This window comes from Garra rufa, chromosome 15, assembly GCF_049309525.1.
Source record: "Garra rufa chromosome 15, GarRuf1.0, whole genome shotgun sequence".
Lineage (NCBI taxonomy): Eukaryota > Metazoa > Chordata > Actinopteri > Cypriniformes > Cyprinidae > Garra > Garra rufa.
The window spans coordinates 7885775-7902207 of record NC_133375.1 but is presented as its reverse complement, the minus strand read 5'-3'; the positions used below and the strand labels follow the sequence as shown (position 1 = coordinate 7902207).

At 36.7% G+C, this 16433-nt stretch overlaps 1 protein-coding gene across 1 annotated transcript in view; it reads left to right on the top strand.

Moving 5' to 3' along the window:
• Positions 1 to 5687: 5687 nt before the first annotated feature.
• Positions 5688 to 16433, top strand: part of plch2a (phospholipase C, eta 2a) — an 85490-nt gene continuing 74744 nt past the window's right edge. Inside the window, exon 1 of the mRNA XM_073818739.1 lies at positions 5688 to 6098. Within this exon, the coding sequence (XP_073674840.1) occupies positions 6056 to 6098 (43 nt within the window). The 5' untranslated portion in view covers positions 5688 to 6055. The remainder of the gene's footprint in view (positions 6099 to 16433) is intronic.

Below are 16433 nucleotides of genomic sequence, written 5' to 3'. Positions count from 1 at the left end.
GAATTAACTGAATTGTATTATATTTATTAAAGTAAGTATTAATATGTAAATAAATGAATAAATAAATAATATTAAATACGTAAATTATGTGCATTAAAGTTGTTTTCTATTAATCGAAAGGCATTTTTCCAACTGCTAAGACTCCAAGACTACATAAAAATGAAGTGAGAAGTAAATCAATAATTGTTAAACAGGTTCATATATCCATTATTCATATCTTGTTTCCTTTGTTGTGCAGTCTATATGCATGACAAGCTTATAAAAGGAATTGAGATGGATATGAATGTAAAGAACCAGTTTAATTTAACCCGAGTGCCTGGGGATAAGGACTGGGTTATATTGGATCATTTTTATTTATCCCGAACGGTGAGCGTATTTTGTCTTCGTCTGTAGTTTATCAGCTGTATCAGCTTCCGTGGAACTCCTATAAATATTACAACATAGCCAGCCAGAGGCACTTTAACTGCTCATTATATGATAATGCACCTTTGAAAAAACAACACCCAGCTTTTCTGCATTGGGGGAAATACAGGTCAGCAAATGTGTCTCATTTTAGTGGTTCTGGATGAGAAATGGGTTGACCCCGTTCTTACAGAAACTGAATCTAAGCTTAAGATAAAATCGACCTGGTGAAAGACGTCATTGTTCTCTTTCCATCTGTTCTTTTCACTTTTCTTCATTCCTTATCTTCCTGTAGCAGAGGCTGTGGACCCATAGGATCCAACAGTGACGACTTTAGCACGCACTCAGGTCCATCATAGATTGATTCAAACTGCACGGAGGAGGTAATACCCAATTCAGATTCAAAGGATTTAGAAATGGCCTCTGAAATGAGATGAGGATTAAGGGAACTTAACAACATTTGAACAGTTTTTTGATGGGTAATATTTTAGGAAACTAGATTTTTTATGCTATCTAATCTCACCCCCAAGCCTCAATGATGTTTTTATTTACCAAACTAAGCAAATTTGCGTGAGAGTGCAATCCCATAAAAACACCGGTGGAAGTGGAAAGTTCTGTGGTTGATCTACTGACAATGCGTAAATTAAAGAACACTGGCGCTGTCAGCTTATTTCCATAATAGCCAACGCAATTCACCAAGAGCAGTGCAAATTAGCGTAGGGGTGCAAACAAGCAGAGCTGATGATAAACGTGTTTGTAATCTACTTACAACACAGACGCAAAATGGGTTAAAATATGCTTTTTTGGGGTGTTACAAATGGCGTAAATACCAGTAAATTCGAAACCTTGTTGTGTGATTCATTAAAATAATCTACTCCCATAAATTTTGTGTCTGGAAGGGAAACTCCTCTAAATACATATGCAATAATAGCGGTGTCCAAGCGTTTTCATTGCTAATTTTTCACTGTGTGTCACTGTGGCAGTAAAGGGTTTGCACAGTGGCCCTAAGTCTATGGGATATTTTTAATAAGTCCAATCACTTGGAAAAGTAATATCACACTTCTTTTCAACACAGCACACAACACAACTGCAATACCATATCATGTAAAAACCCATGTAAAAACAGTGTACAATTTATTTTTGATCCCCGTCTTATTTTGTACATTTGCCCACTGACAAAGAAATGATCAGTCTATAATTTTAATGATAGGTTTATTTTAACAGTAGGAGACAGAACAACAAAAAAATCCAGAAAAATGTATTTCAAAAAAGTTATAAATTAATTTGCAGTTTAATGAGTGAAATAAGTGTTTGATCCCCATCAACCACCGAGATTTCTGACTCCCAGGTGTCTTTTATAGAGGTAACAGGCTGAGATTAGGAGCACTCCCTTTAAGAAAGTGCTCCTAATCTCAGTTTGTACCTGTATAAAAGACACCTGTCCACAGAAGCAATCAATCAGATTGCAAACTCTCCACCATGGCCAAGACCAATGAGCTGTCCAAGGATGTCAGGGACAAGATTGAAGATTGAAGGCTGGAATGGGCTACAAAACCATCGCCAAGCAGCTTGGTGAGAAGGTGACAACAGTTGGTGTGATTATTCGCAAATGGAAGAAACACAAAATAACTGTCAATCTTCCTCGGTCTGGGGCTCAATGCAAGATCTCACCTCGTGGAGTTTGAATGATCATGAGAACGGTAAGGGAATCAGCCCAGAACTACACAGGAGGATCTTGTCAATGATCTTAAGGCAGCTAGGACCATAGTCACCAAGAAAACAATTGGTAACACACTACGTCGTGAAAGACTGAAATCCTGCAGTGCCCGCAAGCTCCCACTGCTCAAGAAAACACATGTACATGCCCCTCGGAAGTTTGCCAATGAATATCTGAATGGGTATTTCCCAGAACTGGGTTAAAGTGTTGTGGTCAGAAGAGACCAACATCGAGCTCTTTGGCATCAACTCAACTCGCCGTGTTTAGAGGAGAAGGAATGCTGCCTATCACCCCAAGAACACCATCCCCACTGTCAAACATGGAGGTGGAAACATTATGCTTTGGGGTGTTTTTCTGCTAAGGTGACAGGACAACTGCACCGCATCAAAGGGACGATAGACGGGGGCATGTACCATCAAATCTTGGGTGAGAACCAGGGCACTGAAAATGAGTCGTGGATGGGTATTCCAGCATGACAATGACCCAAAACACATGGCCAAGGCAACAAAGGAGTGGCTCAAAAAGAAGCACATTAAGGTCCTGGAGTGGCCTAGCCAGTCTCCAGACCTTAACCCCATAGAAAATCTGTGGAGGGAGCTGAAGGTTCAAGCTGCCAAACGTCAGCCTCGAAACCTTAATGACTTGGAGAGGATCTGCAAAGAGGAGTGGGACAAAATCCCTCCTGAGATGTGTGCAAACCTGGTGGCCAACTACAAGAAATGTCTGACCTCTGTGATTGCCAGAAAGGGTTTTGCCACCAAGTACTAAATCATGTTTTGTGTAGAGGCCAAATACTTATTTCACTCATTAAAATGCAAATAAAGCTACAACTTTTTCTGAAGTTTATTTTTCTGGATTTTTTTTTTTTTTTTTTTTTTTTGTTATTCTGTCTCTCACTGTTCAAAGAAACCTACCATTCAAATTATACACTGATTATTTCTTTGTCAGTGGGCAAACATACAAATTTAGCAGGGGATCAAATGATTCTTTCCCTCACTGTAAAGCTGTATATGTGATGTGTTCAGAAGTATCAGTTTTCAAATCTCACAGCATGTTAAAATTGTTCTGAAGTCATAACATAATATTGTGCAGGAAATTGTATGAAATTAGGCTTCCTTAATCGAAACTCTGGCCGAGTAGTTTTACTGCCTTTTTTAGTTTTGCAGAAATGTAAGTAGAGTCATGTATTTTCAGTGAGCCTGGGTATTTCAAGTGCCTTTTCAGATTATGTGTAATTGAAAATGAAGTGTAATACAAGAATTTTATCCGGTGTGAAACTGTTTGTCATCAGCTGAGTTAACTAAGAGCCATGCAAAGTGGTGTCTTCAAAGCACAGATGGTCCAGTTCAGTACAGCGTGCCTGTTTCTTTCTGTTGGTCTCTTCTGACCTACTTTCTTTGAGCTAAGGGTGATTCCCATAGGCGGACTGCTGGAGCTGTCAGAACCACGGACAGCTCCTAAACGCAGCCACACGCTCTTACTGCACTTCTCCTGGGCTTTGCTTTCCATCTTTAGAGTAAACGCATCCAAGCATTCTGGGTTCGTTTAAAAGTAGCAGCAGTCAAAAGTACATTATTTCTGTTCTTGTGATTAATTGCAACCTGGGAGCGTCTGAGTCAATGCCTTTTTCCTGACACCATCCAATGCCAATGAGTCCTTTTTGTGTCCTGCCCTGTTCTAGTTAACCAGCCATACATGTAACATATGGGATCAGTCATCTGTTTCTGGTTCATGGTGGATAAAGCTTTGGTGATAGCATCTCAGATAGAGGCAAAACGATTGCCTTTGACAAGACCTAAGTGCTGTTTGTTAGGAGGTCTTTTTCACTATATGGTTGTCATGACAGGACAAAAGGTGTCAGTGCTATTTCTTTGCTGTCATGCCATGTTTCTATGGCATGTAGATAATTACATGTTTTATAAAAACACAATTGTATTCAATAATTGGAAAGAACAAAAGCTACATCTGTCAACACTGTAATTAATATCAGTATAGACAGTGCATTCTAGAACTATATGCCTTAAACTGCACTTTGTAATGCATATAATATATAATCAGAAATAATTATATTCATAATTATAGTGCATTATACTGCTTACCTAGTCATGGGTACACCGATAAATTCATCCAACACATAATATATCCCATAATGAATTTGTATTTATTGCAAATTTTAAATTGGTGTTGATAGTGTGTTTTATAATTATTAATTTATAATTATGAATAGGTAACTAACAGCTTAATAATATGTTTTATAAAGAATTACACATGCATCATAATGCATAGAGTGTATTTCTCTGTAATGCATTTAAAATGCTTCAAGTGTTTAAAAAGCGTTAATTCATTCTTAACTTTTAAGCTGCAGAAAATATGGTTCCACTAAGAAGTTAGTTTAAATACAGAATACAGATCTACTTTTGTTTCTGACATTTAAAAAAAGCTTATGACATACAATGCAATAAATGTCACCTCCCAAAAAAGATTCATGCTCTAAACCACTTTAATAATGACATACAGTTGCATTAAAAATCAGTTTGTCTCCATCTTCTGTAAGGGAGAGACAAACAACTGTCAGCTTTTATTGTGTTGTTCAATCAAATGTGATGGATTATGCAAAACTGTACAAGTGATTTGTTTCTTGGTGCCTTGCATATCACACATCTTTGCATCATGAGTGCACTGATGTTTCAAATTCTGAAAGTGAGTTTTTTCTCCATTGTCTGGAAAGCTTTTATATGTTGCTTCCAGTCCATGTTTAGCAGACAAAAAGCATTATCAACTCCTAAAGTTCTTAAGTGGCAATGAGTCTCATTGTCATGCCATTCAGGGAAAACTTCTTTGATGTGCTTTAAGGAACTCTTTCTTTACACACTTTTATCATTCCATGTACTTTTACCTAGTTTGTAAGCAGTTGTGTTTCATTACTTAAAGCAAAAATTATTATTCTGTCATGAGGTACTTGTCATTTTAAACCTGTATAACTGTTTGCACTTCTTTTTTTTTCCTATGACAGTTCTCCGTGTCTGTCAGGTTCCAGTAAAAGTATCAAAGTAGCACTAAATTCCAAGACTTTTGAATCCATATGAAATTTAAATTGTTTTTCACTGATAATCTTTCTAAACTGGTGCACCCGAATTTAGCTTGAGATATCAGAGTACTTTTTATTTTAGTCAATGTTTTATTTATTGCAAGTAACAAAAATGGTTTTATGAAATTTTAGTTTTAGCAAACTATGATAGCCCTGTTTTGTGTTCAACAGAAAAAACAACAACATGTAGATAAGCTAATAATAACAGAATTGTCCTAAAATTCCCTTCCCGTCTTCCCTCGCTCTTCACATTCTTCCGTGTCCCTGGTTTCCCTTCACCTCAGTGTTTCCGAAGCTTTCTTTGCTTCGCAGACGCACCCATTCACTCTCCCTGAGCAGAGTACTGCTGAATAAAACATGAGATGAAGACAGAGACGCTCCGCTTCTGCAAATCACCATCACCTCATGCTACTCCGTCTCTCTTTGTCTTTCTTTTCATTGCCATTTAAGTTTACTGGCCCTTCCTTGGTCTTCTATCTTAAATTACTCACTTGTTTCCTAGCATCCTTTTTTAAGGTGATAAGGCACCACTGAAGCGGCCACACACGTGGCTCTGCTCTCTGAGCGGGCTCTTCTCGTACTCTCAGCCGCGAGTGGAGGGAAAGAGCGCTGGATGAGAGGGAGGAGGAGGCAGGGAGAGATAAAGGAAGGGAGGGAGAAGCAAAGAAAAGAATCAAAGCAGAGAGACAGGAGCAGGTGCTTTGGTTCCCCATCTTTAGGATGAAACACAAGAATCTGAGTATTCAGCCATTCTCATCTGGAAAAGCAGCTCATGGGATTGTTCTCCTGAAGAGCGACACACATCTCGCCACCTATTGTTAGCACATGGAGGCTTCTCAGTTTGAATTATGGAGGATTCTAGCAATATTAGGAGTCTTAGTCCGGAGAAAGGTAAGCTTTCACACTCTGTCATTTCTTCTGAAAACAAAAAGAGCAATTTTAATTAAATAAGGCAAAAGATTTTAAATAAAAAATGGTGGATGTTTTTAAGTAGGAGTTCTTGTGTACACCACTCTCTTTCTCATGGGAGGATTTCTGTTTTCAGTGTAGTTTCTCTTTTTATCTCATGATGTCCCTGTGGTTCACACCATTAAGCCTCTGTAAATATGATATAACTTTGTGTGTGTGATTTTATTTGTACTATTTAATTGCCAAAAACAGAAAAATAACATTTTGTAGTTCTCAATCTTGTAAAAAGCCCTTAAAGAGCCATTTTCACCTGATGTGGCCCTTTAAATGCTTGTATTATTGAAACTTGATTGAAGGCATATTAAATATTTCTGACGTGAAATAAACCAGTTAGATATTACCACATAAAGCACATTTCTAGGTCAACTGAAAAAACCTTATTTACAGCACCAGTGTCTGAGATTATGTAATTTTCTCCCAACTCCCAAAGTTACTTTATCTGAATGAAAGTGGTTTTATATTGGCTAGAGATCTGATGACTGGTTAAAGAATGAGATGTGTTGCTTTTGCCAAAAGATGTGAGTGCAAAGCGTGCTGCAATATCAGTTTAATTACAACACTGTAGGAATATGAAATACAAAAGCATCTGCAAAGCAAGGAAAAATCAGTTTGGGAGAAATAAAGGAACTGATTTATTCAGGGCTTTTCGGAGATAAGTTTAACAAAGCATGCAGTTTCATAGACAAGCTGAATTTGCAGTTATGTCACAGACATCTGTTTGCAACAATGGTCACCTAATGACACCTCAGCAGGCTCTATGAGGTCTTGATTGTTAATTGGAAACATAATTAGAGTATAATTGAATAGTGTCGTCATAAACATAATAGCAATTATAAGCGTAAGCGAAATTATTAACATAATACTAATCAAAAGCATAATTGCAAATATAATAAGAATGGACAGAATTGAAATAACCGTAAATCTAAGTGTAATTGTTACTGTAATAACTAGTGTAATAGTAACAGAAATTGTAAGTGTAATTGTTAACATCATAGTAAAAACTTAGTAAAAAAACGTAATACTTATTAAAGTAATCAGTGTAATTGTGTAATAAAATGTAACTATACAAAATTATCTGAATTAATCAATGTAGTGCAACCATAAATGTAATTATAACTTAAATAATTAGACCTCTTCTGTTGTAAGTTACCTTAAGAACAAACTACTTTCAGGACCAATGTGAGAAAACTGCAGAAAGAACTAGCCAAATTGAGTAAAATCTTGATACTATTGGATTTGTCTTGTTTTTACTGCACTTGCGATTGCGGTGTTTCATGGGTGCCTACCTGTGATGCTCTAATGGTGCACGCTATGAACACTAGCTTAAAGAATACTGCAAGCATCATCGCTTTCCACAAAACCAATCCAAAATAGAATTTCTCTGACATCCTGAAGTTTTGAGCACCCTTCATCTTGTCAGCGCATACCCACTGCTTCATATCCTCCTGTCACGCTTTCTCAAGATTCCTTAGCGTGTACCTGCGGCCCTTGCCAGCTTCCTGTCAGCTGCATCTGCACACTGTGGTCATGGCGTGACTCCAGTCCGAAAAACAGAAGCTGCTTATGGTCTCCAGGTTTCTCTGATTATGCTTTCATCACTTACAGCTTTTCAAACTGTAAAACATAAAACTTTGACATGCAAAACTTGCTGTAGAGATCATTTAAAGTACATCTCACTGTGGCAGCACATGCAGTATTCACTTTCTTGCATTTATGTTTTCATTTGAAATCTGTAGACATCTTTTTTCAAATAATTGATCACATGGGATTATAGGACTGTCATGGTGTTTCCACACTATAGCTTTTGTTGCACACCCGGGTCAGTTTGATGTCAAAGCGTGGTTCGTTTGGTTGGTGTGAAAGCTGGTTGATGTGAAAGCTGTTTTTGAAACTTGGTTAAGCACCACTGAATCATTTCCATGGAATCATTTTCTCCTTGGAAAGATTGTGCTTTCACACGGACACTTTTCGCAGTTCTCTATTGGTGCAAAAGTAATGTAACCTAGCAAGCAGAAGTTAACTTCTACTGATGACATACATTTTGTCTGTTTTAATATAATATGTTTTTCTTTGTTGCTTGTCTAAGCAGAAACTACCTTTAGAGAGCAGCTTGATTCCTGAATCCACAGAAAACAAGTGCAAGTCAGGGTGTGTTAAGGTTTGTGAGGTTCAGTGGGTGGAATTGAACTTGAGTTCAAACCAAGCAATTGAACATATCTCATTAAAATCTTCCTTTTCTCTAAACTGATATCACACGTTAATACTTTGTATCCCCTAAAGATAATTAGGTAACACTTTATAATAACTATCCGTTATAACTAGTTAATAGATCATTAATAAACTGTTAGTTAATGGGTTATAAATGACTTGTTAAATAACAGTTAATAGTTTGTTAATGATTTATAACTATCTGTTATAACTAGTTAATAAACCATTAATAAACTGTTAGTTAATGAGTTATAAATGACTTGTCAAATAACAGTTTATAGTTTGCTAATTATTTATAACTGTGCCTTATAGATAGCCAATAGATAACTTACAAGCTGTTAGTTAACAAGTTATAACTGACTTGTTAACTGTATTTTAATGATTTATAACTATACCTAATAAAATATTAATAGATCATGAACAAGCTGTTAGTAAATTACTTACTAAAGACTTGTTAAGTATCAGTTAATAGTTTATATATGTTATTGGGACGTTATTCTAAAGTTGCAACTATTCTTAATTTATTAACTGTTAGTAAATGAGGAATAGTTGCAACTTTAGAATAACATCCCAATAACATAGATAAGCTAATAACTAACACCAAAGAAACTCCACAGATTAAATGTTGAACATTGTGTTTCATGAATAGAAACACACATACTGAGCCATCACATGGCAGAACAGCAGTATACAACAGAATACAAACCCATGAGGTTTGGGCACTTTTTTGTGCTAAACATGAAAACAAAATAAATAAAAATCTAGCCATTGGTATTATTGATATGAACATGTTTTATCACACCTTGGACCCTCTATACTGAGTGAACCAGCAGTGATGTGCAAAATACTGAGATAAATCCAGGTACTTCTTTGGTAAAATACAGTACACAGAAAAGCCTATGGGTGGAACAAGGTTGAGGTACAAAAATTTTATATTTTAAATATCACATCAAAGTTCTGTAGCTTGAACTTGTTCCATCCATTTGCTGTTCTACAAAGTTTCACTGGTATTAGTAGATGGTGAAACTATGAACAACTGATCTGTAAAGTGTGAGTTAATATTTTAGTTAAGTGTTAGTTATTAGCTTATGTATGTTAGTGGGACGTTATTCTAAAGTTGCAACTATTCCTCATTTACTAACAATTAATAAATGAAGAATAGTTGCAACTTTAGAATAACGTACCAATAACATATATAAACTATTAACTATTAACTATTAAACTTAACTAGTCATTTATAACTTGTTAACGAACAGTTTGTAAGTTATCTATTGGCTATCTATAAGGCACAGTTATAAATATATAACAAACTATAAACTGTTATTTAACAAGTCATTTATAACTCATTAACTAACAGTTTATTGATGATCTATTAACTAGTTATAATGGATAGTTATTATAAAGTGTTACCGATAATTATTTTTTTAAATATCCAGAGGTAATATTGATATTAGTCTTATCGCTCATTAGACATATTGTGAGATGATACTTATGAGTAATTGTTGATGTATTGTCTCACTTGTTGAGAGTATCATCACCGTGAGAATCATTTGGGCACTGTATTTAATTTTGAGGTTCGATAAAAAAACTGTGATGCTTAACTTTCATCTCTCAAGGGTACTAGTCTCAGCTTTAGATGCCATTTCTACGGTTCGCCCACGGACCATCTACAGACTGCCTGATGCATACTGCACTCAAAAATGGCAAATACATTTTCTAGGTGGCAAGATAAAACTTGATTGGGTGGCCTATCACAATTTAAGGATCAAACTTGAAATGTTTTTATCAGCTTGCCAGGATACAAAGTTGTATTTTCACGTTTCACGGCTGCTTCTGAATAAGAACTTTTCACTGTGTTTGCCATTTTTTGCAATAATAAGTCCATGGTGTTGAATCTCTGAAAGATGTCCAATAGTTTTGTTTGGGACACTTACTGTAATAGTAGGTAAACAAGCTTTCTTTGGACACACTTCTTTATACTTTCCCTTAAGTGTTGCTGTCAAAGTGGAAAGGTCTTGGCTAGAGTTAGCTGTGTAGACAAGGTTTTTACCCAGAGTCTGCCTAAGAAAGACTAACAGAGCTGTAACATGAATGATTTAGCATGTACAAGGATAGGACACTGTGAAGAAATACTCTATGCTCAAAATTATAGACCTAATGTCTACAACGGAAATTGTAGAGATGACAGATGTGGTTCTTCTACTAAAAGTTAATTTAACAGTTTTTGTCAGCAGTTAAATATCATTTTGGTTAAATTTGGCTATAGAGATTGAGCCCACACCTAATATTGTGTATTCCTTAGTGCAGGGGTGCCCAACCCTGTTATTTTTTTTGATAATTACAGACAGCTGTGTTGGAGCAAGGCTGGAACAAATAGGATTGGAGCAAATATGTAAAAGGTCAAAGTCAAATCCAAAGTCAAAACCATGATGACAACAAGGTTTAAATTAGATCCAGAGCTGCTTCCACACATTTAGTCTAGACACAACTCTGACAAAGCATGTTGCTTCCATTTGTTTGTTTGCCTATCCTGAGACACAGCTTTTGAAGACCTCACACAAGTATTTCATTAGAATGTCTCTGAGAGAAATTCCTCAGTGGAGAGGATGTCAAGCACTGGCATATGTATCCCACTTCAGGCATTCTATAGACTGCAAATACCCAGCTGAAAAGATGTTAGAGGTGAGAGGCATCACTTAACCAAAAGATTGCTCAACTTTTGAGAACTCTAGCACTTTCTTCGATGGTACTTTGAGCCTTTTCCTTGATTACTTCACGCTGAACTGCCTCTTCTGTTGTGCTTTGAGGAGATCAAGCTCTATTCAGTGTATCCTGCCTAACATGACGTCTCTCTCTGGTAGTGAAGATGAAGAAGGGGCTGTTTTGTACCTGAGCAATGGTGTCATTAAATTTGACAGTAGAGAACAGAGGCCTTCAAATTCTTTTGAATGTTTTATAGTCAACGAAAAAGTTCATCTTCTTCAATTGTATTTGAAGCTCCTGGGCTGCTATTATTGTTAATTTTGTTATTATAATTATTATTTCAAAATGTAGAGGTTCTGTTATTTTATTTGAAAGGCTATGTGATTCCTCAGCTCAAACTTAAGTTCACCTTGAAATGTGTATTCATTAGTTGTTTTAAATGTGACCCTGGACCACAAAACCAGTGTTAAAGGAACACTCCACTTTTTTTGGAAATAGGCTCATTCTCCAACTCCGCCCGAGTTAATAAGTTGAGTTTTACTGTTTTGAAATCTATTCAGCCGTTCTCCTGTTCTGGCGATATCACTTTTAGCATAGCTTAGCATAGATCATTGAATCCTATTAGACCAATAGCATTGCATTCAAAAATGACCAACGAGTTTACATATTTGTTCTATTTAAAACTTGACTCTTCTGCAGTTACATCGTGTACTAAGACCGGTGGAAAATGTAAAGATGCGATTTTCTAGTCCGATAAGATTAGGAACTACATTCCTATTCCGGCGTAATAGTCAAGGAAGTTTGCTGCTGTAATATGGCCGCAGCAGGCGCAGTAATATCACACAGCGCCTGAAATTAGTTCCCAGCTTTTCCACATGTGCTGCGTGATATTACTGCGTCTGGTTCGGTCATATTACAGCAGCAAACTTCCTTGACTATTACGCCGGAATAGGAATGTAGTTCCTAATCTTATCGGACTAGAAAATCGCATCTTAACATTTTCCGCCGGTATTAGTACACGATATAACTAGAAGAAGAATCGAGTTTTAAATAGGACAAATATGGAAACTCATTGGTCATTTTTGAACGTGATGCTATTGGTCTCATAGGATTCAATGATCTATGCTAAGCTATGCTAAAAGTAATATCGCCAGAACAGGAGAACAGTTAAATGGATTTCAAAATGGTAAAAATCAACTTATTAACTCAGGGGGAGTTGGAGAATGAGCCTATTTCCAAAAAAAGTGGAGTGTTCCTTTAAGACGCATGGGTATATTTGTAGCAATGGCCAAAAAACACACTGTATGGGTCAAAATGATAGATTGTTCTTTCATGCCAAAAATCAATAGGATATTAAGTAAAGATCATGTTCCATGAAGCTCTTTTGATAATAAATAGATATTTTTTGATTAGTAATAGCCATTGCTAAGAACTTCATTTCTGGATGACTTTAAAGGCGATTTTCTCAATATTTTTTTTTTAATTAATTAATTTATTTATTTTTTGCTCCCTGATTTTTGATCCAGATTTCCAAATAGGTGTATCTCACCCAAATACTGTCCCATCCTAACAAAGGTTTATTTATTCAGCTTTCTGTTATAAATCTCAATTAAAGAAATTTGACCCTTATGACTGGTTTTGCGGTCTGGGGTCACAAATATAGCAATATCGCAGGTGCCACTAGGTGTCTTTGAAACAAAGATACATGAAATCATACAAGAGATTTGAAGAGAAATGTAGCCCCGTATTATATGTTGAAATAACAGTATGAAATTTTGGCTCATAATGAATACTAAAAGGTTTTTGTACTGTGTTGATATGGTAAGATTCGATTTGTGCTTTTTCTAAAATATGGCAGAAAAGATTGCTCTTGCAGAGACAAAGCTAGCTGTATGTGGGAGGTGTGCTTTTATGTTGAAGACAGTGAAACATGCTGGTGTTTGTACGTGTTTTTTACTGTGTTAGTACTGTGAGCTGTAGTCACAGGTAGACATGTAAAGCGTGGCATCTTGGTTTAATGTGACAACCCAAACTCACACTCTCACAAACACAGGCCTGCACACCTTCAGGAAGATCAGGAGCTATATAGACTGAATTCATTGTCCAAATATCTATATGAAAGTGAGCATTGCGATGAGATGCCTATGCATTCAGTATTGTTCCCTGAGATGTAATAACTTAATATTTGCCTGCTTTTCTTCATGGGCCATACCAGCATATATAATTAACTACAGGGATGTGTTTAAAATAGCTAAGCCATCATGTGTGGGTTTTTGTTTGTTCTCTGAAGTTTAGCATTTTTTTTTCTTCCCTAAAGAGACCTCTAAAGAAAGCCAATCATAAATTTGCCAGACAGGACATGAATGTTCTACTTAAATAGTCCTTCCAAATTTCATACTGCAAGTTCTTTAGGAAATAATACATTTATTATTATTTACCTAGAATGATACCATTCATAGATTACACATCAAATCCCAGAGCTGCTTAAAGTGCCCCTATTATGCCTTTTCAAATATGATATTTCATGTAGTGTGTCATGTAGCTGTATGTGAACATAAACTATCTGCAAAGTTGTGACGCCGACAGTGCACTATAAATAAAGTTTTTGTCTAACAAAAAAAAGAGTCGGCTCACATTCGCCTAAACGAGTCGTCAGCAATTCGAATCTTTTTTCTGTAACGGCCACACGTCACGAGCTACACATTTGCGTAATGTCCGCCCACGTTCAATTTCGCGAACAAACTTGCCCGCCCACAAACAGTAGGCCTACCATTTTCACGTGGATTACATCATGTCAAGAAGACGCCCTGTGCTGTGACAGCCTGAGAGAAACTATCAAGAATGAGTGGTTAACATTAATTTTTTCAACGCCTCAGCAGTCCAATGCCAATCTTGTGTTGTGTTCGCGTCATTTTACTGATGACTGCTTTTCCAATCTTGGGGAGTAACGTTACAACGCGGGATTCACCAAACGCTTGGTTTTAAAAAATGGATCAGTGCCCAGTTTATTTGGACCGGCTTGCTTCTCTGAACTTCTACCTGTAAGTATGATTAATAATTGTATTTTCTAGCGATCGTTCAAAATACGTCTTTGTGTACGTTATGGTGTGTAACAACCCCGCACATGTCTTGGTAACCGGCGAACTTGCGTTTCTGTAGTTCTGTTGTTCAGCTGTGAGTGCAATGTAGTCTAAAAAGTCTTGTGATTGATGCAGCTTGACTGTCTGTCTGCCTTATTAGTTTAAGTAATGATAATGATAAACGATGGCTTAACGCAGTGTTATGGATTGTACAGTGTTGAAGTTCACAACGTAGAGGTGTGTCCGGTTCGCTTTCAAAAGCAAATTGCAAGCACTTTCCACAGTTAACATATTACACCCACTGAGAAACGTCCTGCTCCAGTCTTGCTTGCAATACAGTTTCTTGTGGATGTGACTGTGACACTTCAACAGTTTCATCGTCAGACTCCGGCTCGAATTGATAGGGTAAAATCGAGGCTATCTTTTCTATGCATTAACAGGTCTCCGCAGCTGTCATTCAGTTATGCCAATGGGCGTTTCGTTTTGCGCTGTAGCGGTAGACCAATCCAAAATGACTGCACCATCTGACCAATCACAGCAGTGAGGGCTCACTGAAAGGAGGGGTTTAGAGAGACTGATTCTTCAAACTGCTTCAAACGAGTCGTTTACGAATCATTTAGAAACGGGGTAAAAATAAATCTAATTTTGGAGAAAACTAAAGTGTTTTTTGAACTTGCATACATGTAAACCTGTTTTAAGAGACTATTACAACAATATTAACTACCTTTAAAATGGCATAATAGGGGCACTTTAATGGGTGAGAGTGAGTCATGGCACATGTTGAGTCATGGGACTTAACCAGAGTTCTCTAGGGAAATGTTTGTGCATTTATTTATTTATTTACATTTTAGTTTTAAATGCAGAATTCATTTCTGTCAAAAAATAAATATGGCTCTACCCTGAATAATGTCTATTAGTATAACATTCTTTCAGCCCAATTTGTTTTAATAGCAAGGTTAGTTTTTGGACACAGACACTTGGCAAAATCATGGTCATCCTTCACTGTACCAAACCAACATATAGGTTATAGTTTAAAGATTGATTCTATGCTTATGCTTATATATGTATGTTTAGCTCATATTTGCTACCTCTAACAACAAACCTGTCCTGTTCTGTTCATAAGCAGAATAAATGCAACAGGGGTTAGCGGTAAACACAAAATACAAATGACAGGGTTAGATCTTCATTTGAGTAAGAGCAGTCAGTGTCGTCCATAGGCACAGGATTAGCTAAGCCAGAACATTTGAGCCCCCTCCCTACCCAAGCCTTCGCCTGGGGAAAGTTTACCAGCAGGGCACCGTATCCTTTCCCCTGTGTCGCCATCTGTTCATTCAGACTCCCTTTCTCTCCACACTGGAGGCTGCCCTCTCTGCACCGCTTTTGACGCTTGTGATCCAACAGGAGCGTTTCCTGTGAGGGGTGTGTGAGTGTGTGTGTGTAAGGGGAAGAGCTATGTGATTACACTTTCATCTGAGATACAATTAGTGATAATCAAAACAGGCCTGCTTGCTTTTGCAAATTAAAGAAGAGTTAATCTTTTAACAAAGCACATATATATATTAAGAAAACCGGGGCTAATTGTCACACAGGGAAGTTGAACAACAACTTAGATTCTATAGATGTTGACGCTGTATTTCAACCTGATATAGAAACATTTGTGTTTCAATATTATGAAACTTTAATGTATGTGAATTACATTGTTCAAATGTGCATGGCTGGTAATGGGTAATTATGTAATCCATTAGCAATGGGCTTTCTTTCCAAAACTCAAGTACTCAAGAAATCAATTTCCTGGGCATCACACACTGTTTCATTACTCTAGAGAGAGTCTATTCAACATAGACTCATTGGAAAAAGGTGCCTTGACATACATTTTTGCAAAGTTCCAAAAACGTACCTATATTTACCTACCGTTTTACCGATACATACACAATTTTTTTTTTTTTTTTAGGAATTATTTTATATTATACAAGCATAATACTATGTTATGAACTCAAAACACTTGTATTATGGTGCATGATTTGTAAACAAATACATTTTGATGTTTGCATCACATAGCCAGCTCCACATGTATAGCTTTCCTGACATGGTAAATTTGCTCTGTAGCACACCCGTTACAGCATTGCACTTTGTTGAGGAGTGCTTGGATATGATTTCCATGAAACACGAGCCATGATAAAAGCTCAAAGACTTAGAATATCACATTACAGTTTCCAATTTTTTGCCCAGAGAGCTCAGAAAGCTCTCAGATTTCATCAAAAATATC